This window comes from Meriones unguiculatus, chromosome 8 (assembly GCF_030254825.1).
Source record: "Meriones unguiculatus strain TT.TT164.6M chromosome 8, Bangor_MerUng_6.1, whole genome shotgun sequence".
NCBI classification, from domain to species: domain Eukaryota; kingdom Metazoa; phylum Chordata; class Mammalia; order Rodentia; family Muridae; genus Meriones; species Meriones unguiculatus.
In genome coordinates, this window is record NC_083356.1 from 3,038,751 (window position 1) to 3,065,562 (window position 26,812).

Sequence of the window (26,812 nt, forward strand, 5' to 3'; positions counted from 1 at the left end):
GTCCTTCTGTGGGACTGCAGATCAAATCCAGAGCCTTTCACATACAGGTCAATGCTCTACCACTGACATATCTTTCCAGTGGCTCATGCCACCAAATGAGCCAATGTTATTGTTCTTAGAGGCTAACAGTAACAGCTAAGTAGACACTCATCTCTTGGGGTGTACAAGGATACAAAACACAGGCAATTGTACATGCTAGACAAGTCTTAACAACTGGGGCACATCACTGAATACAGAAGTCCAGGCCAAAAGTTGGATTTAGTCCATTATTCTAGCCCTCTAAATACACAAAACACTCACAAACTCATGCAGGCAAATACATATACACATAAAATAAACCCCAAAATACACGCACGCACGTGCTAAAACAATGCTACAGAAGAAAGATCTTGGCTTGAGTCAGTCAGGAGAGGCAACCAGAGGCTTCCGCTAAGTGCATCCAAGAGTTTTGCTGAACGCAGAGGTATTCCAGGCACAAGAGAACACAAGGGCCTAGACAAAGCTCAGGCGCAGAGAGAGAACGAGCGTGCATTGTATTCCAGGTCCTACAGCCTGCAAATCCTGCTTTTACATAGCCGTTAAAAGTTATAACTAGCAGCAGGAGCTGGGCAGTGGTGATGCACACCCGAAATCCTGGCACTCGGAAGGCAGAGGCAGGAGAATCTCTGAGTTTGAGACCAGCCTGGTGTGCAAGGTGAGTTCCAGGACAGCCAGGGCTACACGGAGAACTCCTGTCTCAAAAAACAAACTACCAGCAGGGCATGGTGACACACACTTTTAATGGCAGCACTGAAAGGAAGGGAGGCAGTGGATCTCTGTGAGCTCTAGGGCAGAAAGGCCCTGTCAATGTCATTAAACTATCTAAACTCTTCAGCTTAATCTTTAGCTTTTCACAAAACTGTGTGAAAACATTTGACAGAAGTACTGACCTGTAAGACGGGCGCCGGGCCAGGATCCCGTGAGCTTTCTTTGAGGGGCCTATGCTGTCACATGAGTCCTGAGACTCCTCGCTTTCTGACAGAGATGACACCTAAAAACCAGAACCGATTTTAATATGCCGAAGAATCCGACTTTCAACCAAGTACCTGTCCTCTGTCCCGAAGACCCGCTTGTGCATGACTTCCAAGGTTTAAAGGAGGAGGGTGCACTCCAGGGGCACAAGCAAGCACACACGCAAGAGCAAACAGCAAACCGGGCCTCATGGTGCGCAGCCTTAACCCTTTAATCCCAGCACTTTGGAAGCAGAAGCAGGCAGATGTCGGTGTGAAGACACCTGGTCTACAAGGCAAGTTTCAGGGCAGAGAAACCCTTAGCTCAAGAATCCAAAAAGAAAAAGAACACAGTGTACAGTAGTCCAGAGCTAACAATAACACTTGTACCTCAAGGAAAATGATGCTACTGGGAGGCTGGAGAGACAGCTCAGCAGTTACGAGCACTGGCTGCTCTTCCAAAGGTTCAGCGCTCAATTCCCAGCAGCCACATGGCAGCTCACAACCATCTATAGAGGGATCCCTCTTCTGAGGTACAAGTGAACATGCAGACAGAGCACTCATGTCCATAAAACATTTAAATAAATAAATCTTCGAATGCGATTATTCTACTACTTAAAAAATAAAGATACTTCTGATCTGGCTCTAACCATATTCACACTTGCTATTGAAGAGCCTATTACATACCCAACTGTCCACACCAAGGAGACTGCTGAAGACATATCTACAGATCAAGGGCTGTGTTAGATGGATGCACGTGGAAGGCCAGGGATGGAGACAGCTCACTGATTAGGAGCCTGCACTGTTCGTCCAAAGGACCAGAGTTCAATTCCTAGCAGGCACACTGCAGCTTCATAAGGATCTGATGCTTCTGGCCTCCACAGGCAACTGCATATACAAGTAGGCACTCACAAACAAATTCATATAATTTAAAATAATAAATGTAAATAAATGTGTGAAGGCCGAAGTCTTTGAAGTCTTTAAAGCCATGAAAGTAAACAGGCAACCAGACCTAACTCAAGAATACTTTAACATTAATAGACTGGTAAGAAGATCAGAAAATAATAAGGCAGGTGAGTAGGCTGCCTCGGAAAATTAGCGAAGGCAGTAATGACAAGACCAACCAGCGGTATCACATGATACAAGGATGGAGAGGAAATGGTGGCAAGAAGTGGATGTCACTAAGATATATGCAATTTTAAGATCTATAGTCAGCGCTGTCTCATTTAACAATTAACCAATATATGTGAGGCACCTTACATGGTAGAGACAGTAAACATTACCTATTTTTAAATCCAAGCTTTCGGCCAAGACAGGGTTTCTCTGTGTAGCCCTAGCTTTTCTTCAACTCCGAGATCCACCTGCCTCTGCCTCCAGAGTGCTGGGATTAAAGGTGTGCACCACTGCCTGGCCTATTTTTAACTCTTAATTAATGAACTACAATACCAAACATTTGCCTAAACTGGACTATGACACCTGACTGCAGAATCCAGCTCTCTGCATGTCTGCTGTCTAAACCCTTTCCTTAGCCAGTTACACAGAGATGCTCCACCCTTCTTGATGAGTGGTTCCAGCCCTACAGCAGCTCATTCCTGTGACCCCAGCACTAAGGAAGCTGGGCGACCATGCTTTTGAGGCCAGTTTGGGCTAAAAGTGAGAGACCCTTATTCAAAAAAGAAAGCAACTGCCAGTGTTCCCCTGAGCTCAGCACCCTTCATATCTTCCAGATCTGCATCTGATAGGAACCAGCACCTGTTCCTCAGGGGCCTGTCACTGTCATGATTCAGGTATCACAGGATGCTCCATCCACTTCCCCCAACTCCCCAGACAGGGTCTCACTATGTAGCTCTGGCTGTCCTGGGCTTGCTCTGTAGCCCAGGCTGGCCTTGAACTCAGATCCGCTTGCCTCGTTTCTTCAGGCACTTCAGTTTGTTCCTAAGTTTACTTCAGACTTTCTAAAGTTAAGGCAATAGATCTCCTTTAAGACCAGATGCTAGCAAAGAGGAGGGGAATCTTTAGTAGTCTCAAATCTTGGCAGCTGCCTCTGTCACAAAAAAGAACACTGCAGCTTTGTGTCACGTAGCAGAGACCCCAGCACTTTGAAGTCGCCTCAGCTACACAGCCAGACTGTGGCTCAGAACAAACACCACTTCAACAACCCTGCAGTTCCTGTAGGGCCAGGAGGAAGAGGGCTGTGGCATCTCCTTCCCAGACAGCCTCTTAGGAAAACGACAGCAGCTCACCCTGCCACTCCTTGCATCCAGAAGGTAAAAGTGGGAGACCATAGGAAAGATGCTCTGTACTGGGGAGACTGGGAAGAAAGGGGAGGGGGCACAGTTTGACCTTCACAGACAATCCTTGTACCTGACCTCAGGGAGGTACACTTTTTTTTTTTCTTTCCCTTCAAGACAGGGCTTCTCTAGCTTTCCTGGCCTTGCTTTGTAGACCAGGTTGGCCTTGAACAAGAGATCTGCCTGCCTTTGCCTCCAAGTGAACGCTGGGATCAGAGACGTGCATGACCGTACTCAGCCGGGGAGGTACTTTCTTATGCTAAGATTCATGTTTTTGTGTGTGTTTGTGTGTTGTTGTTTTTTTCATGAATGTGCCAGCAGGAAAAGGGGTCTTTTCTTTAAGAAAGTTTCTTTTCAGCTGGGCGGTGATGGCACATGCCTTTAATCCTGGAACTCCTGTGGAAGGTAGAGGCAGGCAGATCTGAGTTCGAGGCCAGCCTGGTCTACACAGCAAGTTTCAGGCCAGCCTGGTCTACACAGCAAGTTTCAGGACAACCAGGGCTACACAGAAAAATCCTGTCTTGAAAAACAAAAACAGTAACAACAATGACCAAAGTTTCTTTCTAGCCAGGCATGGTGACATAGGCCTGTAATCCCAGCACCTAGCCGAGTTGCACAGCCTGAGCTGCAGTGTCATCTGTCTACAAAACAAAACAATTTTTCATTTCCTTAACTTCTAAACAAAAACTGTCCCCTGACAAACGACGTCTTGTAATTTCACTGCAGTATGTCAGAAATTCTACAACACACCTTTTCCACTCGCTTCCCTTGCCTGCAGCCTCACTTCTAGTTCCACAGTGGCGCTAACTACAGCAGCACGAGGATGTGTAAAGACCAGGGCATCTCAGAGCAACCCCTCTGGAAGATCTGCACATGGGAAGAAGACAGCGGGCAGTGGCCCACACCCTCTTACTGACATCTAAGAGCAAGTGAAAATGGACCTAACAAAAACTTCCCAGCCCCATACACGTGGCACGGTGCTCTCAGCCCTACAGACATTTGAGATGTGACCATCTCTGAGGCACATGTGTTAAGTAAGCACTAGGCATACTCTCGGGGTTGGGCAGCCACACCAGTCACAACAGTGGCAGCTGCACAGGGGAAGCGCTGTGCCACAGCAGCAAAGGAAGGATGAGCTTTAGCTGTGACCTGCCGGATACACTGCCAGAGGTGAATAGGGACAGGAGGGAAGAAGAGACAAAAGGGCATTTCCAAGTAAAATGAAGTGCAGACACAGCAGCTCCCTCCACAGACACCAAAGAGGGCCAAACCCAGGGCCTAATAAGCACCTACCACTGAGCTAAATCCTCAGCCCAGTCTTGAAAGACCTGACTGCAAAACATTCAAGAAATCCAGTGTTGCCCAGCCCAGTGGCATACAACTGTAATCCCATCACTCAGGGAGGCAGACAGAGGACAACTGCTATGAGTTCGAGGCCAGCCTGGTCTACAAAGTGAGTCCAGAACAGCCATGGCTACACAGAGAAACCCTGTCTCAAAAACAAACAAACAAACAAACAAAGGAATCAAGAGTAAAAGTAACAGAACCTACAACTTGGCACTGTCTTCTCTCAAGAGTCAAATGTTTCAGGTAAACTTCAACCACACAGTTATCATTTGTGTGGAACGCTGATGGGAGTCTGTAGAGTCCACCTGAGACCTTTCTAGATTTGCTCCACAATGCAACAACCCCTGGTGTGACCCCAGACCCTTCAAAAGGCCAAAGAACACACACATGTGCCAAAAGCATTTCTTGTTTGTCCTGACCAGAAAGTAACTTAGTGCAGCTTTACTCTTCAGGAAATCAGAACTTATTTTCTGCCCCTTGAGACATAAATCACCAACAACACAGAAATGTCTTTTGCAAACACCTAAGTGTGTTCCTTTCGGTCTCTGTGGAAGAAGCTTAACTGTGACAACACCAGTCGGCAATCACAGGGGGTGACACACACTGTCCACACCCACAGGAAGGGCCTCAGAACTTACTCCACACACCCCAGTGCTCACAGCACTCCCCACAGGGCTGCTGAAACGGCGTGCTGGTTAGAGCACTTGTACATGGCACGGACGGCGGAGTCCCTGGCACAGCAGCACACACGTGGGCAGGCCCGAGGCCCAGTGCTGCAAAGGTGGAGGCGGAGGACTCCTGGAGCTTGCTGACCAGGAGTCCAGCCAAACCAGAGAGCAACCTTTTCTTAAAAAATAAAAATAAAATAAAAATTAAGGTGTCACAAGGCATGGGGCGTGAATACACCCTCCCAACCCCCGCTTCTGTAGCAACATAGCATTGGCTATCATGCTGCAAGAGTCTAAAATCTCTTTTAATAAATGTTCACTTCTTTGTTTGGTTGTCCTTTATATGTTGATTTAATGGCTTTGATACATTAAGAACTCAGTAAAAACAATACTGAATTACAGTATAGCTGATACGTTATTAATTAACAGCCATTGATAGGTCTAATGGTTATCAAGACAGGGTTTCATTTTTCTTTGCTTTCGAGACGGGTAACCCTGGCTGTCCTGGAACTCTTTCTGTAGACCAGGGTGGCTTTGAACTCAGAGATCTGCCTGCCTCTGCTTCCTGAGTGCTGAGACTAACACACCTAACTAGGATTGCATTTTTTAGTATGTAGTCAGTAGCCAACATGTTTTTCAGTTTTAATTATTTAAATTTACATAAACTTAAAAGTTATTCCCTCAAGCTGTACATAGTGGTACACACTTTTAATCATAGCACTTGGGCAGCAGAGGCAGGTGGATCTCTGTGAGTTTGAGACTATCCTGGTTTATATAGAGTTCCAGGACAGTCAGGGCTATGTAGACCCTAACTGTCACCAGGATCTTACTCTGGCCCCCTGGTCTTTGGATCTCCACCACGAGAATTCAGGTGAGGCAGGAGCGGTAGGTTTGGGTGTTCTATTACAGCATGAAGGACCTCACACTCAAAAGAGACTATTGTACCATCTACATTTTAGGAAGGTTTTGTACTAGTTGTAAGGCCGCTAGAATATGGGGTTTTGGGGAGAGGAGGGATGTCATTTTCCTATTCAACTTATTGACAAACCCATGTGGGGTGACTCTTATCAGAAGGAACAGTGATTGCTAGGTCCTTGCTCTTTTATCAGGAAGTCCACCTAAGACTGGGGGCATGGTGGCACACAGGCATAGGCAGATGAATTTCTGCTGAGTTCTAGGTTAGAAAGGTTAAGACCTATGTCTCCAAGCCCCCAAAACAGGCATCCTCTCTTTCTGAAAATGTCTTTAATGCATGCTAACTAGAAGCGTTGTACCACTGATCTTTATGCAGCCCAGTTCCTTACTTAATGTCAAGATAATTCAACCCAAACTTGTGCAGGTCAAACTGTTCCTATGTTATTGTAGGAGGTTTTTCCTCCTGGCTCCATGCTCCCAAAATAAAAACTCACGAGACTGATTAAATATTATACAAACACCTAGGCATGTAGTTAGGCTCTTCTCCGACTAGCCGGTAACTTAAAAAACCCCATTTATACTAATTTACATTCTGGTTACTTGGGCTCAGGTATCATGCATCCCACCTCTTTTACATCTTGCTGGCCGAATCCTGCTTCTGGCTCTATCCTAGAAATTTTTCTGCCTTCCGGATGCTCTGCCTCCTATTTCCTGCCTAAGCTATAGGCCATCAGATTTATTATTGACAATACAATACAAAAGAGATTTCTTCTACAATATGTACATCAAAATACACTTTCAAGGGTTGGGGATTTAGCTTAGTGGTAGAGCGCTTGCCTAGTAGTAAGCTCAAGGCCCTGCGGGGGGGGAGACAAAATAACAGAATACACTTTCAGAAGAATTACAATTCCATCTATTTAAAATCAAACACCTCATCCTAACACAGGGATTCCCTTTACCTTCATAAACTACCATTTGCCTATGGGCTTCATCTGTCTCCTCTCCAGTCATCCCTGTGGGACAAATGTTATTTCCTCCCCCTTGTTCTCCCCCCCTCCTGTCTTTTGTCTGTTATTCCCTGCTCTTTGTCCTTCTGGGGTAAATAAATCTCCTTTGTGCTGAGAGCTTGCTCTTGGTGTGTCCTCATTTCACTAAAATTAAGTTAGTACTAAATAAAATCTATTCAAAACCAGCTCCTCTGCATATCCGCCACAGTCAGACAATGCTATAAAGAGCTTTTCCTTCATTAGTCTCCAAGAGTATGGGATGATTTGCCTTTCGGAAGGCATTTTGTTTCTAGAACATATTTACTGTGGTGTTTTTTTGTTTTTGTTTTTTTTTTTTTAATGAAAAAGGCAAATATAGAAGGAGGTGGTAAAATAACAGCAAGGTTATCTGAAAAGCCATAAGGAATCATACTATTTACCAAGAAAAAACAAAACAACCCACAACACATGTAACTCTATGAGTAAGTATACATACGTAACTTTAATGAACTTTTCTCACCTGGGCTGACAATGTTCCCTCCCAAGAGCCAAAATCCACCAAACAAACAAAACCCCAATACCAGACTTATGATGCACGCTTTTAATCCCAGCACTTGGGAGGCAGGTAGAGCTCTGTGAGTTCACGGATGGCCAGAGCTAGTTCCAGGACAGCTACGGCTACACAAAGAAACCATCTTGAAAAACCAAAACAAACTAACCAACCAAAATGAAGAAATGAATGTCCTTTTCTGAACTGCTGGCCAGAGCCATCCAAGAATCTCCCAAAACATGAAGCCCATTGTTCTTGTCTGTTGCCCACCCTCCAGCCAGTCCCTATGGCTGAAGACAACATGCACTTACAAACCACCGTGGGCCCTGCCTGGGAGCCCACGCCTGTAATCCCAGCACTCGGGAAACAAAGACAGGCAGATCTCTGAGTTTGAAATCAGCCTGGCCTGCAGAGTGAGCCCAGGACAGCCAGGGCTACACAAAGAAACCCTGTCTTGAACACTCCCTCCCCCCGAAAAAAAGCAGCTGCAGCAGTGCCTGCCTCCACTGCTCTAAACTGGAGCTGGAACTGTCCTGAAAGCCCCATCCCCACAGTCTAGCTTTCATACCAGAAGGCACCATACAAGCTTCCAAAGGAGGAAAGAAGCAGTCCCATCCAGCCACGGAGGCTGTGACCAAAACATCAACAACCAGCATGGCAGGACAAGCATTAAGGTGCAGTAGTGGCACACATACCTTAGCGATAACCAACAGCTCTCTAATTTGAGTTAAGACCCACTCCACAAGAGGGAAACCATGCCTGATACTGCAAACCACCTAACTACTCGGTGCTAGTGGAGTCTTGGTTACTGGGGAGAATCTACAGGCAGTAATTTACCAAACAGCACAATCCCGAAACATAATCTATAAACATCTGTCCTCATATCCACAGATTTAAGCATAGTCTTCACTCCTTATCAAGGAAACTTTAATTTACAATAAGCGAAGACCACTACAGAAAGCTGCGACCCATCAAAATGCAGCGCTGTGGATCCCAGTCCCAATGAATACATCTACGAAACACTCCCACACCTAAGGCTCAGGGAATTTTGAGAAAGACAGGGTGGAAAGATTTTGAGAGGCAGACGATCCGGTGTTTGCTGTAAGATTTTCTCCTAGTAATATCAGAAGCTTCACACACGCAGTCCCACTAACAAGATTGCCCAAACGTGAGCTGAACAAGAAGAGCACCAACGGACATGCCAAAATAGATGAAGAAAATCCTACAAAGCTTCAGCCCTATGAAGAACTATAGGCAACTGGAGGAAGCTGGGAAAGAAGCGGCCATCCCCAGGGAAGAGCACACCAGTTGATTGTTCACTGCCAAACAGCCCTGACCACATACAGCAACATTAGAGCTGTTGTGGTGCCTTCTTGGACAAAGGGGGCAGCAGGTACAGAGGCACATGCAGGGAAAACACCCACATGCAAAAAGCAAAAGAACAGCATTCAGGCCTGGACAGGGCCTACTTAGGAATATAAATGTGTGTACACACATGCAGTAACCATTAGTGAAGAGCATATGAATGTGAGGGAGAAGTATATGGGAGGGCTTAGAGGGAGGAAGGGGAGGAAGAGATATGTTGAAAGTATTATCTCAGGGACAAGTAAGGTCACATCCGTGCTGGAGCACACACTTAGCACTTACGTTTCCTTGGGTTCAATCCCTAACAAACCCTCAAAGAAAGATGGGGGAGAGAGAGGTCTGTATGTTAGGGTGGACATATCAAGAAAATGAGAATGTCTTCAGAAGTCAGAAAAGTGTAAATTTGTAATAAAGATATATTTGAAATTCAAATAACCATTATTTAGCCTTATCAACAAATGATAAAGGATTGGTGAATTAAAGGGCAAGGAAGAATTTTTAGAGCTAAAGAACAAAAAGACAAACAGAAAAACCTGAGAGGCTGAGAGCCATGAAGAGCATAGGAAGAGGGAAAATAGAAAGGGGAATGTTACACCATTAGGAGTAGGAGAGAAGGGATTATAGGGACACTGGGAGGGAAGGGGGCTGCAACTCTGGCGCCTGCCTGAAAGCTCCCGCCGGCTGACAACAAGATGCCAACATAGTTCCTATTTGTTGTGAGGGTGCTGACTAAAGACGGCTCTTTCTCAGAGTTTCCCCGGTCTGTGTAGACCAGGCTGTCGAACTCACAGAGATCCACCTGCCTCTGCCTCCCTGTGCTGGGATTAAAAGTATGCACCACTGGCCAGCTCTCAGATAAGCATTTTAATAAGAATATTAAGACAGCAATGAGCCTGCCTATAGCTACATTTGGGTGGGACCTCTGTTACAGTGGGGCCGTCCCAACTTCCTGTCTAGACTCCTGCCTTACTGTGATCCTGCCAGATGGCCCTCGGGGTCCTCATGTGATAGTCTTTACTTTCTTAGTAACCCAAAAGGCACTCTAATGGTATTTATGTGACTACCGTAAAGAGCAGGAGCACTGTTTCCCCTTAGGAGCACCACACCCACAAGGGTGCCTTATTCATTTCTCATGCGTTAACTACTGAGCTTTAAAAAAATCCACTGAAAAGTTTTTGTGTTTTTAAAACTAACACAGGTCAGGCTTGGCAGCAAGTAGCTTTATTAGCTAAGCCATTCTGTTAACCCCTAAAATCTTTTACAACTCTGCATTGTATCAGCTAATCCCCGAGATTTTTTTTTCTCTGATAAAGACAAAAATCAAGCTTTCCTTAGTGGAAGCCTCTCTAAGAAACTCAGGCTGCCGTGGACAGCAGCATGGAGCTGTCTCTACCACCATCACGACAGACACCAAACCTCACACTCAAGAGGCCTACTGACCTACAAATAAAGTGAAAGAACTCCAAACTTAAGAAACAACAAAAGCTGCAAAACAGTCAATGAGGAAAAGACATTACAAAAAGCAGAGGTAGTAGGGTTTTAGTGGCACATCCTGATAATCCAAGGTCTCAGGAGGCTGAGGTGAGGGGACAGGAGTTCAAAGCTAGCCTGGGCAACATTCAAAGTCAGTCTAGGCGGCAGAGTTTCAGCTAGCGATGCAGAGTCAACACAGGAAAAGCAGCCAAGGGGGAAGAGACGCTCACTTAGTGACAGACCACTGACTCTCAACAGCCACAAAATGAAGCTGGGAAAGCTTAGACGATTGTCATCTGTCAGTCTAATAACACACACACTCTATGACACAATCACAACCATAAGACTTATAAATGAGGTAGCAGATTAGATTACACTGCCTCCAAGTGACACAGTCAAAACAGCTGATGGGCTCTTAGGAAGACTGGCAGCCATCAGAAATGAGGAGCACAGGACAGCAGCAAGCCAGAGAAATTAGGGCACCTCAGCAAAATGTGGGCACACGCCACTGCGCCCGGTTAAACTGACAGTTCTTAAGTCTTGAGTCAGTTGGAAGATTTGGGGAGCCAGTACCTCGACTACTACTACTCCAGTGTGTCCAGTCAGCCCTGGAGAGGAAGGGTCTATTTTGTTACTCACCACGTCTCAAGAAGACAGTGGCTGGGAGCAGAAGGTATTGTTTTAGTAGCTACTCTGGAGGCCTGAAACCAAGGAAAACTCACAAGTCAGAGACACTGAGGCTACAGCCACAAAACAAAGACCAGCAGGCAGCCCAACTCTGGAGCTGCCTAACTGCCCTGGGATTCACCGCCAGGGCTCTGAGAATCCTAAAGCTGAGCAGACTGAACTCGAGGAGAGTCCTCCCACTGGCAGGCTAGTGCTCCCTGGGATTTGATCCTCTGGATTACAAAGCTGTTGCTTCTTGCACTCCCCAATGTGCAGGAGAAACACCACTCGCTTAGACATTAGCTACCCTAGAGGTGTAGGAATCAGAGTCTCCTGAGCATGGAAAACATACCCTGCACACAGACCACCCAGCTAAGGTTAAGCAGGGGAGGACCCTGATACGCAGAGGGTATCTTAGTGTGAGCACAGCTCTGTGGACACCTAGCCCCATGACCCAGCTCAGCACGGTCTAATTGGTGCAGAGGACAGGACACGCTCACTCGCCCACTTCCTCTACCAGCACTGCAGATAGACAGAGAGCTGGAAAGAGCAGCTCTGACCCCACGCCTTCCTTATTATATCTGGTAGCATTTGTCTGTCTGTTTTGAGACAGGGTCTCACTATGTGGCTTGACTGGCCGGAACTTGCTTTGTACACCAGGCTGGCTTTGAACTAATAGAGATTAAACGTGGGTGCTACAACACCAAACTTTTTAATTTTAAAAAACTTACTTATTTGTTTTTAGTTTTGAGACAGGGTATAATAGTCCTGGCTGGTCTTAAAACTCGCTTTGTAGACCAGGCCAGCCTCTGCCTCCTGAGTGCTTTTAAAACTCTTAATTATTTTGTTTTTTATGTGTATTATGTTTGCCTGAATGCATGTATGTGCACTGCATGCATGCTTGGTGCTCTCAGAGGTAAGAAGAGGCTGTCAGATGCCTTGGGACTGGAGTTACAGGGGGTTTGAGCCACAATGTGGGTGCTGGGAACCAAACTCAGATGCTCTGCAAGAACAGCCAGTGCTCTGAATCACTGAGTCACTGCTCCAGCCATAGCGGTATTTTCATTTTATTTTTAAGTGCGTTGACATTTTTCTGTTCATCTAATTTTGTTTATATACATTTTTCATTTTTAAAAAAAACTTTAAAAGTTATTTTATTTTAAATGTATAAATGTTTTGCCTGCATGAAAGTCTGTGTCTAGAGAGGCTAGAAGAGGCACTGGATCCTCTACAAATTCAGTACTATGAACAATTATGAACTACACTGGAGCTGGCAGAACTGACCCTGAGTCCTCTGAAGGCAGCTAGACGGAGCCATCGTTCCAGTCCCACATTCTTCCTTATTGTACTGTCAGTTTCTTACTCTTTTTTTTTTCTACTTACTATTGCTTTCCACTCCTCTACATGGTCTGTGTTTCCTTCCTTTTCCCTTCCTGCCTATCTTCCTTACGTCATTCCTTATTTTCTCTTTAACAATTTTAGCTTTACAGTGCACCGTACATCAGGCTTTTGTTATCTCTTACATTATATCTTATTTGCATGTGCTTTGGTGAATGTGTGTAGGTCAGAGGACAACTTTCAGGAGCTGGTCTCTTTCCTTCTGCCATGTGGGTTGCCAGGTCATCAGGTTTGGTGGCTGGCACTCACTGGGCTATTCTTTACCTCTTTTGTTGCTGTTGTTCTCTGGCTTCTGCTGCTGTACATCTTAAAGGTGGTTCTCTTTAGTGGTTGAGTGCAGCCATTACTGTGGTCTGTTTTTTGGGTGATACTGAAGGTTTAGCCCTCCAAAGGGTATTTATGAAACAAATTGAGTTGTGTTGGGGGTGGGGAACAGCTAGGCAGATGGTTCAAAGGTTAAAAATATTAGCTATTATTAGAGACAACCCAAGTTTGGTTGCCAGCACCCACTTTAGGCATCTCCTAACCCTGTAACTGCAAATCCAGGGGACATGACACTATCCCCTGACCTCTGAGGGCACCCATACTACTAACATATGCACATACACATATATGCGTAAGTAAATAAAAATCTTAAAAAAGATCCCAAACAAAACTGGAGCTGGGTGGTGGTTGTGTGTGTCTTTAGTCCCAGCATTCAGGAGACCGAGGCAGGCAGATATCTTGAGTTTGAGGCCAGCCTGGTCTACAAAACTAGTTCTAGGACAGCCAGGGCTACATGGAAAAACCCTGTCTCAAACAAACACAAACAAAAAACCCCAAATAAAGCTGGAGATATATATCACTAAGCAGATGAGCAAATCACACGAAAAACATGGAAATGTAATGTCTACAAAAGACTTATCTCCCCAATTACCAAATTTAACGGTACTAAAATTGTTAAAATGATGGCTTCAAAGAGGATACAAAAAAGGAGATGAAGAAATCAATGCAGGAACTGAATACCAAGCCAGCAAAATGAATGAAAATTTTAACAAAGAAACTGAGACTTTGAAACTTGAAGCAGGAACTGGAGAGATGGCTTAGAATTAAAGATCAGCACTGTTCTTGCTGGGGCCCTAGAGTCTGACTGTAGCACCCATAAAAAGGTGGGCGTGCTGGCAAGTGCCTGCAATCCCACTAATGGAGGAGTGGAGAGAGTAGGCTCCCTGGGGCCTACAGCCAGCCAATATACAGTAATAAAGAGTTCCAGATTTAATTAGAAACCCTGTCTCAAATGAAGAGGGCAACTGAGAGAGCTGCTGCTCGCCTCTGCCCACAGACATCTATCCATGTGCACCCATAAGCACATAACACAACAGAATAAAACAAAACACACTGGCAAATATGGAGGTGTATGCCGTAATCCAGCAAACAGGTGCTGGACAAGAAGTCTGCCAAGTTTAGTATCAGCCTGGTCAACACGAGACCTTGTCTCAAAAACAAAAGAAGAGAGGAGCAAGGCGGAGGGGAAGAGAAGAACCAAGGCTCCAGAGCATAAAGAACTGAGGTGAGACACAGAGGCAGGCAAACTGTGAGTTCGAGGCCAGCCTAGTCTACAAAGCAAGTCCAGGACAGCCAGGGCTACACAGAGAAACCCTGTCTGGAGAAAACAAAAGAACTGAGGTAAAAATTAAAGGTGCAGAGGCAGGCAGATCTCTGAGTTTGAAGCCAGCCTGGTCTGCACAGAGAAAGTTCCAGGTCAACCCAAGGCTATACAGAGAAACTCTGACTCAAAAAAACAAAAAACAAAACCAAACAAGGCACTGAAATATATTCAATGAAATTATAATGGAAAACTTATCAAATTCTGGCAAAGAGCATATAAACACAAAAGGGGGTTAGAGCCACAAACAGGTAAGACCAGAAAAAGCTTTTCCATGGCACACAGTTAAAACAGCAAGAGCCAAGAAGAAAGAAACATTAAACTCTTTAAAACATGGACTCAAAAAAGAAGACCTCCATTAGTCTCTGTGCAGAAACACTATATGCCACAAAACCATGAAATAATGTCACATCCTCAAAAATAATTAATGGCTAGCCAAGATTATTATGCTTAACAGAATTACCTTTTAAAATTGACAAAGAAGGGGCTGGAGAGCTGGCTGACTTGGCAGTTTGTGACACTTGTTGCTCTTCCAGGACCTGGACTAGTTCCCCAGCTACACCCAACTCCAGTCCCAGGGGATCATATACCTCACATACTCTCATGCAGACACAACACATACAAATAGATGAAATCCTTAAAGGAGGCAATGACAAAGGACAAAGGAGGAGGACACAGTGGTGGTGACAGCAGCTCCAGGGGAGCTGATGACTTCTTCTGGCTCAAGGTCAAACAACTTATCTTTTCCATCGAATCAAAGCAGCAGGCTTGAAGGGCAAAGCACTTACCTCACCAGCCCAATCCTATCTAATCTTAAAGACTTAACTCCACCAGAACTCTTAGATCTGACAAACACTTTCTGCAGTGCTAAGACACAAACACACAAAACTGTTCTACATACCAGTGACTAATACACAGAGAGAAATAAACACCTTCACAGTAGCTTCAAATGACAGATAAAAGACCTAGGAATAAATCTAACTAAGGAGCTAAGAGGTTGCTATAATGTACACTGTAAAAGAAATGAGCCATTAGAAGATGGAGGGAGCCTCTGCCACCATGGGTCAGCAGGACTAACTATGGGTAAATGCCATACTGCCAAAAGCAATCTGCAGGTCAATGCAAGTCACCACAACTTCTACGGTATTCCTCACGGCAACAGAAGATCTGCATCCAACACTTAACTGATATATATATATATATATATATAAATAAAAACGGGTACAGCTAGTATGCAGGTTTCTCAAAAAACTAAAAATAAAACTACCATATGACCCAGCTATTCTATTCCTGGCTGTCTACTGGAAGGGCTCTCAGTCAGCATACCACAGCCATGTTTTCTGCTGCACTGTTCGTAGTAAGGAGCACAGAGATCCAGCCTAGACAGACATTAGCAGATGAATAAAGAAATTGTGCCAATATATACACAAATGAATTTTATTCAGAAATAAAGAAAGTGAGTTAAGCAGACCTCCTGAGTTCGAGGCCAGCCTGGTCTATAAAGTGAGTCCAGCACAGCCAGGGTTACAGAGAAACCCTGTTATTAACTCCCCACCCCCCAAAAAAGAAAATGAAGTCATGACCTTTCTAATGAATGAAACTAAAAATCACATTAAGGAAAGTATAAGACTCAGAAAAATAAACCTGTTTCCTTTCATATGCAGGGGCTAAAGACACACACACATACTAAAAGACAGACCAAGAGACAGTGTGAGGGGAATGAGAGGGCAGGAAACAATCTTAAGTTAAGTTATAAAGAAGGTAAGGGTTACAAGTGATAAGAAAGCTGGAACCAGCCAAAACGAGGGCACGAGGCAGTGCAACAGGTGAGAACACAGTATGATGACACACATGTAAAAAGATGCCACAGCCAGGAATATGGCGCATGCCTGTAATCCCAGCACCTGGAGGAGACTGAGACCAGACTGTGTTATCCCAAGGTGCAGCACAGTGAGACCCTGACTAAAAGCTCACAAAGAAAAATTAATAATGAAAAAGAAATGAGGAGGCTGGAGATGGCTCAGAGGTTAAGAGTACTGGCTGCTCTTCCAGAGGACCTGGGTTCAATCCCCAGCAACCACATGGTGGCTCACAACCATCTGTGAGATCTGGTGACCTCTTCTGCCCTGCAGATGTACATACAAACAGAACATTGTATACATAATAAAATGTTTAAAATAATAATAATAAATAAATCTTTTAAAAATAAAGAGAAATGAAGTATCCCTGAATAAGAAATACCAATTCCTCCTTAAGGAAAAAAAAAAAAGCTCCAACTCTGAGTTAGAGCATAGACTAGTCTATATGAGTTTTAGGATAATCAAGGCTATGAAGAGACCCTGTCTCAAAAAAAACAAGAGGGCTAGAGCGATAGCTCAGGGTTGGGAATATTTGGAATATTTGCTTGGTCCAGGCCTGCTGACAGGCTCATGCCTTTGGTCCCAGCAGAGGCAATCAGATCTTGATATGCTGCCTCAAAGCAAAACCAAGAATGTCTGCAGCTCCAGCAGAGGTTCCTGCCACCAACGCTGGGCAGCTCACAAAACCGCAGCTCCAGCAGCCAGGGCTCTGATGCCCCCTTCCCAACCGCAGACGCCTGCACAGGCTACCTGCACAAGGTGCATGCTCATCAAGAAAATTAGAGAGTAACTATGAAAAAAATATCTTACCGCACTTGAGAGAAAGAGGCAGGCAGATCTGAGCTTGATGCCAGCCTGGTCTACAGAGTGAGTCCAGGCCAGCCAGGGCAACACAGAGAAAGCCTGTCTTGGAAAACAAACAAAAATTTGTATGTAACCTTAAAAAATAACAATTCTAAATCTCACCCCACCTTTTGCATTTAGTTTGTTTTTGAGACAAGGTCTTATGTAGCGGATGCTGGCCTCAAACTTGGCATGCAGTCCTGGAACTAACACTCTTCCAGAAGCAAAAAAGACCCAGCAAGTTGCAACTAAGGAAGAATGAAAGGTGTGCTCTGCTTTACAGCCCTAAAGGATAGAGTGCCCCATGCACAGAAAACATGATGGCCGGAGGATGTGGGGCTCACAGCCTGTAACCCAGACCTAGAAATCCAGGGCCCACTCCCAGCCTCCACAGCCACCTGTGTGCGTGCGCGCGCACACACACACACACAGACACACATACAGACACACACACACTCCTATCAGTTATCTCAGTACTTGAGGGCTGAGAAAAAAGTATCACCAGTTTGAGGCAACACAGTGATGGCCTCTGTCAAACTAAAAACAAGTAAGCAAGTACTGAAAACAGAACTTCAGGCCTAACGATGCACCTCAGTGGAAGATCGCCTGCCCAGTAACCTGGGCCCTGCGTTCAATCACCAGGAAAAGGGAAGCAGAGGGAGAGCACAGGGTAGGCAAGAATGAACGAATGACTCTACGACCTGTGACCACCTCAGGAAAAGCCATTCCTAGCTCCTCTTGTGAGCAAAACTTAAGGACATGAGGTGGCCCACAGGTAAAAAAGCACAACTACCAAGTCTGAAGACCGGAGTTCAATCTCCAGGACGCACAGGACAGAAAGAGAAGCAACTCCTGTAGCCTGCTCTCGGACCCCACAACTGTGCTGTGGCGGTGCGCTCTGCCCCACCCCAAAATAACTTACACGTACTATCAAAAAACAACGGTCTCAGGGCTAGAGCGCCAGCTCAGAGATTGGAAGAGCTCACTGCTCTTGCAGAAGATTTCAGTTCAGCTTCTAGCACCTATGTGGCAGCTCACAACCACCTGTAATGACAGTTCCCGGAGGCCCTTTGTCCCCCGGACTTCACAGGCACCCACACGTAGATAGCATGCACGAATTCACAAAGGTATGCACATATACACATAATCAATCTTTAAAAGTCAAATGAACTTGAGGGAGCTGTTTCTTTATCCTACAATTTCTCTGTTATTTTCTCCTTTTCCCTCACTTTCTTGGTTCAAATTAAGTTTTCATCTCTACACTCAAAGTCCTTGTCAAGGCTTTCAGTGACTTTGCTGCTAAACCCAGGTTGTGTTTGTCTGCAGTAGTTATGCAGTTAGCACAACACACGAACCACAGTGCTCCCAGAGAAATGTGTGGTCTTCCACGCATATCCATGATTACAATACTGCCTGGTTTTAAGATTCAGGGTACCTTGTTTGACATATAATAGTGAATTCGTTGCCACTGACTGGCAGTAGATAGCATTACAGTCCATTTCTGTTATCTGACACATGTATTTTCTCTAAGGCACGTCACGGCCTTCATGAACTTACAAGCCAGCACCATCACCAGCCTAAGAAGGGCAGGACCCTCATGTAAAAGGGTCAGATCCCGGGATCTTATCCCTGACTAAACTCACATCTCTGTAGCCTCACCTACACCGTGACCTCTTACTGAAAACAGACACTGCTCAGAGTTCCCAGATGCTCTGCTCTGCTTTTCTCCTTTGCCCTTTTCTTTGTTTTACATTTGGGTGACCTCTACTAGCCGACTCTTTCTTCAACCCTGTCAAGTCTAGTAAGCCCTCACACCATCTAATCATGCTACCTTTATTCTAACACTCCTACATTATACCCAACTTCCTCTTCTGCAATCCGCTACTGTTCATGTACGCTAACTATCCCAAGTTGTAGGTGTCGTGGCTTGTGCATACCCACACCCCAAAAGATAGATGAATAAATGGCTTTAAATGCAGCTGATAGCGACATGCACCTGCAATCCCAGCTGGTACTTCAATCAACAGTAGAACGATCAGGAGCTCAAGGCCACCCTTCACCATACAGTGAATTTGAGGCTAGCCTGGGCTATGTGAGACCTTGTCTTAAAATGTAGCTGACTTACTCTTTCCTCCTGGTATGAGAACCCTGTCTCTGTGCCACAAGTGAGTCATGGCCACCTGGCACTTCTGTGGGTGCCCAAAGTCTGTGACCTGTAGAGTATGGAACTTACTCTTGTTTTAGGCAGGAGAAGACTCAGCTTTCTATGCCCTAAAGCTAGAAGTTGGCCCATAATTTAATATATATTAAGATTTATATTGATAACTGCTAAGGTGACAGTTTTAGTCTGAGCACGCATGCCTGTCAGATAAGCTAAGTTCTCTACTGATTACATTTAGCAGGAAAAACATTCCAGTGTGTCCGCACGAACTCCATGATATGAAGATGGTTCAAGCTGGGCACGTGCCTGGTACTCCAGGACTGCAATGTTAGTACTCTGGTACTCGGATACAAGAGGTAGGTCAAGAATTCCAGTCCAGGTTGGGCACAGTGGCGCACACCTTCAGTCCTAGCACACAGACAGAAGCAGAAGCAGGCAGACCTCTGGGAGCTCGAGGCCAGCCTGGTCTACACAGTGACTGAGGACAACAGGTCAATCTGTAAACACAACGGAGCAACTCAGTGCTCTGGCTGCCTCTTCTCTTACCTGATGGACTATCTGAGAAATGCGAGCCCCCGGTACTGCCGAGCCAGGCTGAGATGCAGTCTCTGAAGTGTTACTCTTGTGGGAATCTTCCATAATCAACTGAAAGGAAAAAAGCCAGGTGCTCAGAAGGCTAGAACCACAACAGTCACACGAAATCTGGCCAGTCAGCTGCCTTTACAACAGAAAACTAGCAGCTACAGTACTCAAACACCAGAGTATGTTTATACATACATAAAAGGGGCCTCCTAACAACAGGAGAAGACCTGTTTCTCCAGTCTAGGGACGAGTCATAGCTTTGTAAAGATAATTTATTGAGCGGTGGCACATGCCTGTAATCCCAGCACTTGGGAGGCAAAGGCAGGCAGATGATCCCTGTGAGTCCAAGGCCATCCTGGTCTACAAAGCAAGTCCAGGACAGCCAGGGCTACACAGAGAGACCCTGTCTCTAAAATCCAAAAAAGGTAATTTATTAACAGCTTAACAAACATAAAGGGCAGGGCGTGATGATGCTCAACTTTAATTCCCGTACCCAGGAGGCAGAAGCAGGTGGTTCTGGGCTACACAGTGAGACTAACAAATACACACACACACACACACACACGTTCAAATGACCAAATGATCTGAACATTAACTCAAGGACTATGCAGGCTGAGAAAAATGAGAATAGATGATGATTAAATTATGTGAGATGGACGAAGACCCACTAACAAGAAGATTGGTGAATATTTGGGTAGATTCTGGGTTTATGGTTAATGCAAGACTAGTAGTAGAGAAGGCTTATGTAGTGTGCACGGGGCCTTGGGTTCTAGCCGTAACAACACGCAAAACGCCCTGGGAGACAGACTAGCCTTGCACCTACGTGTAGCTTTATATGCAGTCCCAGGCTGGCCAGGACTACACAGGAAGAGCCTACTTTAAAAACATAAAGGAGGAAGACGGGAAGAAGAAGATCTGAGAAGTACATGTGCATAGGCCCAAACTTCAGCTGCATGTCACTGACGCTAAGGGCCTAGTGGTCGCTGCTTTCTAAACAGCTGTTTTAAAATCTCATTTTACGAGCATGGGTGTTTGCTTGCATGTATGTGTGCATGTCTGCCTGGTGCCCCAGGGGGCCAGAAGAGGGTGTTGGATTCCCTGGGACTGAAGTTACAGACCCTGTAGGTGCTGGGAACTAAGCCCAGGTTCAAGAAAGAGCAGTCAGCGCTCCTACTCACCAAGCCATCTCTCCAGTCCATGAAAACGTTAGCTGTATAAAATGCAGAGGACATTTTTCATCTTAGTATTTTATCTTTCGTATTTTGTATTTTTTGAGACAGGGTCTATCTACCCTTGGCTGGCCTGGAGCTCACTCTGTAAACCAGGCTGTCCTTGAACACACAGATCTGACTGTCTCTGCCGCCTGAGGCCTGGCTTACCACTTTTGAATGTACAGTTGTGTTGAGCACACTCCCACCTGCACACCACACCCGTTAGTGACTGTCCTTTTCCTCCACAGGCCCCGGTGACTGCTTTTCTACTAGTCACTACTACTTCCCAGAAGGAGTCAGTCTCTCTGCGGCTGCCTCACCTCACTTGGCACAGGAGCCCAATTCGGCCATACCATGGCTCCTGTCAGGATTTTCTGGGTTGTAAGTCTGAGTAACACCCCCTGGAATGTACACCCACGCTGCTTACCCCTCCATGTACTGACAAATACTTAGGTTGTTTCAGTCTCCCAAAGCTACAAACATGGACAACAATTATCTCTTCAAGACATGCTTTGCCAGGCATGGTGTTGAGGGTAGAGCTTAGACAGCGGCTCTCACTCTTCCTAACGCTGCTACCCTTTAATGCATTCCTCATGTTGTGGTAACCCCAACCATAAAACTACTGGGTGCTACTTTGTAACTGTGACTTTGCTGTTATAATCATAATGTGAGTACCTGATAATGCAGAGTATGTGACATGGAAGCCCCGGGCTGAGAACCGCTGTCTCAAGAGGTTGAAGCTAGCCTGGTTTATATAATGAATTCCAGGACAACCAGGGCCACATCAAGCCCTCTCTTGAAAGAACAAAGAAAAGAGAGCTTGCTCCACATTCTCTCTGAATGTATAGCGACAAGGAGAGCTGCCAGCTCAGGCCTTCATTCTGCTGTACAGCTGAGGGACTACAGCAACGCTGATTTTAATGCCAGCCGAGCAGGTTCACCTTCCCACAGCACATCAGAATTCAAGCTGGTTTCACCACAGCCCTGCCAGCACTTCATCAGACTGTGGTTGGTTTTCCTCTCCTGCTGATTAATGATGTTGAACATCCCTCCATATTCGCGCTAGCCAGCCTTTTCCTTTTTTTGTCTTTAGTCTGGCCTCTAGCATGCTGAGTACTGGGAATACAGAAAGGCCACCATGACTGCCTCAGACAACAATTAATTTTTACTCTCCAGATGTAAGCTATTGTTAGCCATTGGAAAAAAGCACAAAATCACCTATATGCCTTCACAAGGGCAGGGCGGAGATGGCCATTAGACTGTCCTGGGAGAACTGTAAAGACCAAGTACAGATTTCTCATCTGGTGAGTAAGTGAAGGGGCCCCAGTTTTTCCTTCCTTGAAAATGATACTGCACTGTGCTAAGCTTGGGAAAGGCAGGCCCCTTCCGACAACTACTAGTGACCCAGAATCTCCTTCAGATCCTCAAGTGCTCCTGGCCTGCCGACACTACTGCCCCCCCTTGGAAGGCTCATTTTTACAATTGACTCTCGCGGGAGACCTGCATGGTGCGCTCCTTAGGCTGGTCTAGAAGCTAGCTGTACACCCTGTTACATGTTCCCTCTTCTAAGGCACCTGCCACAGTCTCATTTTTCTCCACCAGAATGTAAGCCCTAGGAAGCCAATCAGCACATCCCTTCCCTACACAGCGCCAACACCTTCCCACTCAAAATCGTAAACAAAACCACATGCATGCTTCCATGTATCTAATGAAAACTGATGAAATACAGGCTAAAGAAATACCCTCTGAGCGGCCCAGCTGTAGACACAGGCCCCTGAAGCAGAGGACCTTACAGCGATCTCAGGGAAGGGGTTTAGGTTTCTTCTGAGGTGACTACCACCTACTGGAAATAAGGACCGCCGCAGTTCTGCCAGCCAAAACTATCACAGAGAACTTAGGAGCTGTCACATCCAACTTTGGGACATCTGAGTTTCCTGTTTTGCTTTCAAGCACTGAGTATGACGTGTACTAAGCAAACATTTTCTGGCTTAGCTACATTCTAATGGCGCTAAAACTGTTGGGGGAGGGGTGAAGCAACCAGCTTCTTAAACACAATCTTTGCTGGCAATAAGATGTGTTTTGTGAACATAAATCCTATGCAAAGTCTTACCACAGGGCAGGCCAGCTTTACAAAGTCCCCTATCACAGCTAGGCTGAAATGGCCTCAGATGTCAAGAGGCCCTTCAAGAAATGGGCCCAGTGCTCAAGGCCGGAATGCTGTGAGTTCTAGGCCAAACTGAGCTACCGAGTTTAAGGCCAGTTGAGGATAGAGTCTGAGGCCTTTCTCAAACAAGCAAACACCCCAAAAGCTAACTGCGCTGGAGAGACTGCTCGGCGGTTAAAAGGTCTTACAGCTTTCATAGGGCCGCAGGCCAGTTGCTGGCACCCGCCCACAGCCTCTAAGTCCGGATCCAGGAGACCTGACACCCTCTGGCCTCCTCGGGCACCTGCAGGCAGCTGGTGCACACAGACATATGCAGGCGCACACACAGCCATGTAAATAAAACCAGGCAGTCTCACTGCCGAACTCAGACACGGAACAGCCTGCGGTGTTCCAAGCCAGCCTGGACTACAACGTTTTCTTTAGACAAGGCTTGGGAGGCCCTGTCTCGGGCAGAAGTACAAACGCTGCCATAACCCGGGCCCGGCGACCACGTCTAGGAAGTCTACGTCAGGAACTCTACCAAACAAACCCCGTCTCAAAAAGAAAAGAAAAAAAAAAAAAAAAAAAAAAAAAGGCGGCTACTGAGAACCGAGTTTCGTAACTTCGGCGGCCCGGCGCGAGTCACCCGGAAGCAGAGCAAAGCACCGTGACCCCGCCCTCCCCACCGCGCGGGTGGCCTCGGTTTCCCCGTCCTCCAGGCCAAGCCCGAGGACACGTGGGCGCGCTCGCGGCGTCGGCAAGCGCGCCCCGGGGAGCGGAGCCCAACGCCCGGGCGCTCGGCCGGAAGCCGCGAGCGAGCGAGCGCGGCGCGGGCCCGCGGCCCCTCCCCCACCCGGCCGCGCGCGACCCCCGGCCGGCGCGTGGCCGCCACTGCGTCCCCGCGGGCGCCGCGCTCCCGCCCGGGCCGGCCCGCCGCCTGGCCGCCGCCGCCGCCCGCTCACCTGCGGAGCCGCCTGGCCGCTGCCCGGGGCGGGAACCTCCACTCCCCCGTCCCAGGCGGCGCCGACCTCGCCGCCCACGTCCCGGCCGCGGAGCGCGGCGGCTGGCGCCCGGGCTGGGCGGGCCGGGGAGAGGCCGCGAGCGAGAGACGCCGGTCCCGGCTACAGTTTCCCCGCCGCGACGCGCGTCGGCGGCGGCATGATCTGCACCAGGCCGGGGGCTGAGGCGGGGGGCCGCGGAGCGCGCGGGAGCGTGAGGGCGGGGCGGGGCCCGCGCGGCCCGGCGTGCTGCGTCACCGCGCGTCACGTGGCCCGCCGCCATCTTGGCGGGCGCCCGGAGCGCGCGCGCCGGCGGGCTGCCCTCGCGGGGCCCCGCTGCTCGCTCCGTCCGCGTCGCCGAGACCGAAGGCCGCGTGAAGGCTCTCCTTCGGCGTTTTGTTTTGGTTTTTCGTGCTCAGCACCGCAGGAGCTGGCCGTTACCTGTATGCCCAGGCGGAGGCAGGGGTCAGAGAGGAAAGGTTGGGCTGGGAAGCAGCTCGGTGGTGGAGCGCTTACCCAGTACGGTTGAGGTCCTGGCTTTGGCTCCCTGACAAGAAGTGTAAAGCTGTCCTCAGCTCCGTAAGACGTCGTCTTCGGTGAGGGTGGGGCTGCTGGAGTGCAGATTTCCCAGCTCTTTTTTTTTTTTTTTAAGATTTATTTATTATGTGTGCAGTGTTCTGCCTGCATGTACACCTGCAGGCCAGAAGAGGGCAGCAGATGTCATTATAGATGGTTGTGAGCCACCATGTGGTTGCTGGGAATTGAACTCAGAACTTCTGGAAGAGCAACCAGTGCTCTTAATCTCTGAGCCATCTCTCCAGCCCTCCCCAACTCTTAAAATGTTATGTAGATGAGTGTTGTGTACTTGCATGCTCGGTGCCACAGAGGCTAAAAGTTGGCAGGCGGTGGCGATGCCTGGTTGCTAGCGGGACAGCCAGCTAGCTGGAACGGGACCATCGTGTGGGTGCTAGGAACCTTCTGCAGAACGAGGTCTCCGAATGGCGGAGCTGTCTGGTTTTTTGTTTGTTTTTGGTTTCTCTGTGCAGCCTTGGCTGTCCTGGAAATCACTATGTACACCAGGCTGGCCTCGAACTCCCATTTTGCTGGGATCAAACGCACGCGCCACCACGCCCAGCAAGGTTTTTTTTTTTTTTTTTTTTTCTATTAAGGTGGTCTGCCTTGAGCCAGTATCCCGTAAACCGCCCTGTCTTGTCTAATGCCGGGCCACCTAACTCCTCAGCACTCAGATCTGCCACACCCTTTCCGTTCCTTCCGGATTCAGTCACTGAGAGGGGTAAAACACTCTCCGGACATCTTGTCCTTGTGTGCTGCTGCGCGCTAGCCCAGTCTGTTCACTGTTGCTTTGCCTCACACCAGGACAATTTTCCAGCATGGAAATGAACTGGACACAGGCCTTATGAAGCTAGGCGGCTATAGCCCCAGGGTTGGGTTTTGTTTTTTCTTGAGAAAAAGCTACACAGCTATAGACTGGCCTGATCTGTACAGAGCACCATGACTGCAGACCTGGGACAACACTTTCCTCAGCTTCCACCGTGGTGGGACAATGTGATCCTTCTGCCTCGGCTTCTAGAATCAGAGGCTGCCCCACCAGCTTCAGCTTCTCATAACACAAGAATTTAGAAAAACTGGGTCAGGTGGTGTACTCCTGTGGTAAATTTCAGGGCAGCCTGAGCTACATAACCACACCTTTAATCCCAGCAGAGGCAGGGAGGCAGAGGCAGGCGATCTCTTGAGTTTGAAGCCAACCTGGTCTACAGAATGAGTTCCAGGTTAGCCAGGACTACACAGAGAAACCCTGTCTACAAGTTAACATCCAGTTTTGTGAAATCTGCTGCTGCCATCTTAATACTTTGGAAAGGACTTGAGCATGCCTTTCTGGGGGAGTTGAGCTTCCCTCTGATGCTTTAACCAGTCTGTTGCCATACACAGCAGTTTTTATAGGCTGCCCTCTACAGAGTGGACTCCAAAGGTTTGATAAGTTGTGCTTGAGACACTTCCCTCCAAATAGAAAGCTGATGTAGTGGAGACATACTGCAATCTAAAACTAAAACATTAGAAGGACTCGTCAGAAACCAAAAACAAGAAGCTAAAACTGATGACTGCTCTTAAATTAGAACTACGAGGTTTTGATTGATTAGGCTAATTACCCAACTTCTCTGAGTCAGTATCACAGTTAGGGAAATTGCCCTGTACAGTGAGTTCAAGGCCAGTCTGGTCTTCTTAGCAAGTTCCAGGCCAGCCAAGGCTACACAAAGAGACCCTGTCTCAAATGAAAACAACAAGAACCTATGAAAATTATATTACGAGAATGTCTGAACATTATTGAAAGTAGCCTACAGAAGTATGGTTAGGGAGAAGGCCTTAGCCACAGCCATTCCGCAACTGTAATATTCTGGGATTATAGTTAACGTCATTTCTCCCTTCTCTTTCCCCCTGCAGACCCCTCCTGTTACTCCTCCCTTCAAGCATTTGCTTTCTATATGTTTTTAGGTGTGTGTGCGTGTGGCAGGGTGTGTGTGGTATGTACAAGTGTCACAGGTTTCTCCTGAGTCCGGGAGGGGCTGTTGGATCCCCTGGAACTGGAAATAGAGATGGTTGTTGTCAGGTCCCAAAGAAAACCAGGGCAAATGGCTAACTGCGGTGCCTACTAGCATGCCAGAGCACACGCTGGCTGCCAGGCTCACTCTGCACTGGTGGCTCC

At 47.1% G+C, this 26,812-nt stretch overlaps 1 protein-coding gene across 4 annotated transcripts in view; it reads right to left on the reverse strand.

Annotated features, from left to right (window-relative positions):
- Atf1 (activating transcription factor 1) overlaps nt 1-24,299 on the reverse strand; it is a 38,520-nt gene extending 14,221 nt beyond the window's left edge. The window contains exons 1-4 of one of the 4 annotated variants that reach the window (XM_060388616.1): nt 24,055-24,299; nt 20,917-20,948; nt 19,703-19,801; nt 930-1,030 (exon numbers count right to left, since the gene is read on the reverse strand). In XM_060388616.1, the coding sequence (XP_060244599.1) occupies nt 930-1,030; nt 19,703-19,801; nt 20,917-20,937 (221 nt within the window). In that variant the 5' untranslated portion in view covers nt 20,938-20,948; nt 24,055-24,299. The remainder of the gene's footprint in view (nt 1-929; nt 1,031-19,702; nt 19,802-20,916; nt 20,949-24,054) is intronic. The other 3 variants (XM_021658013.2, XM_060388617.1, XM_060388618.1) reach the window with 3 other exon arrangements.
- Nucleotides 24,300-26,812: the final 2,513 nt, after the last annotated feature.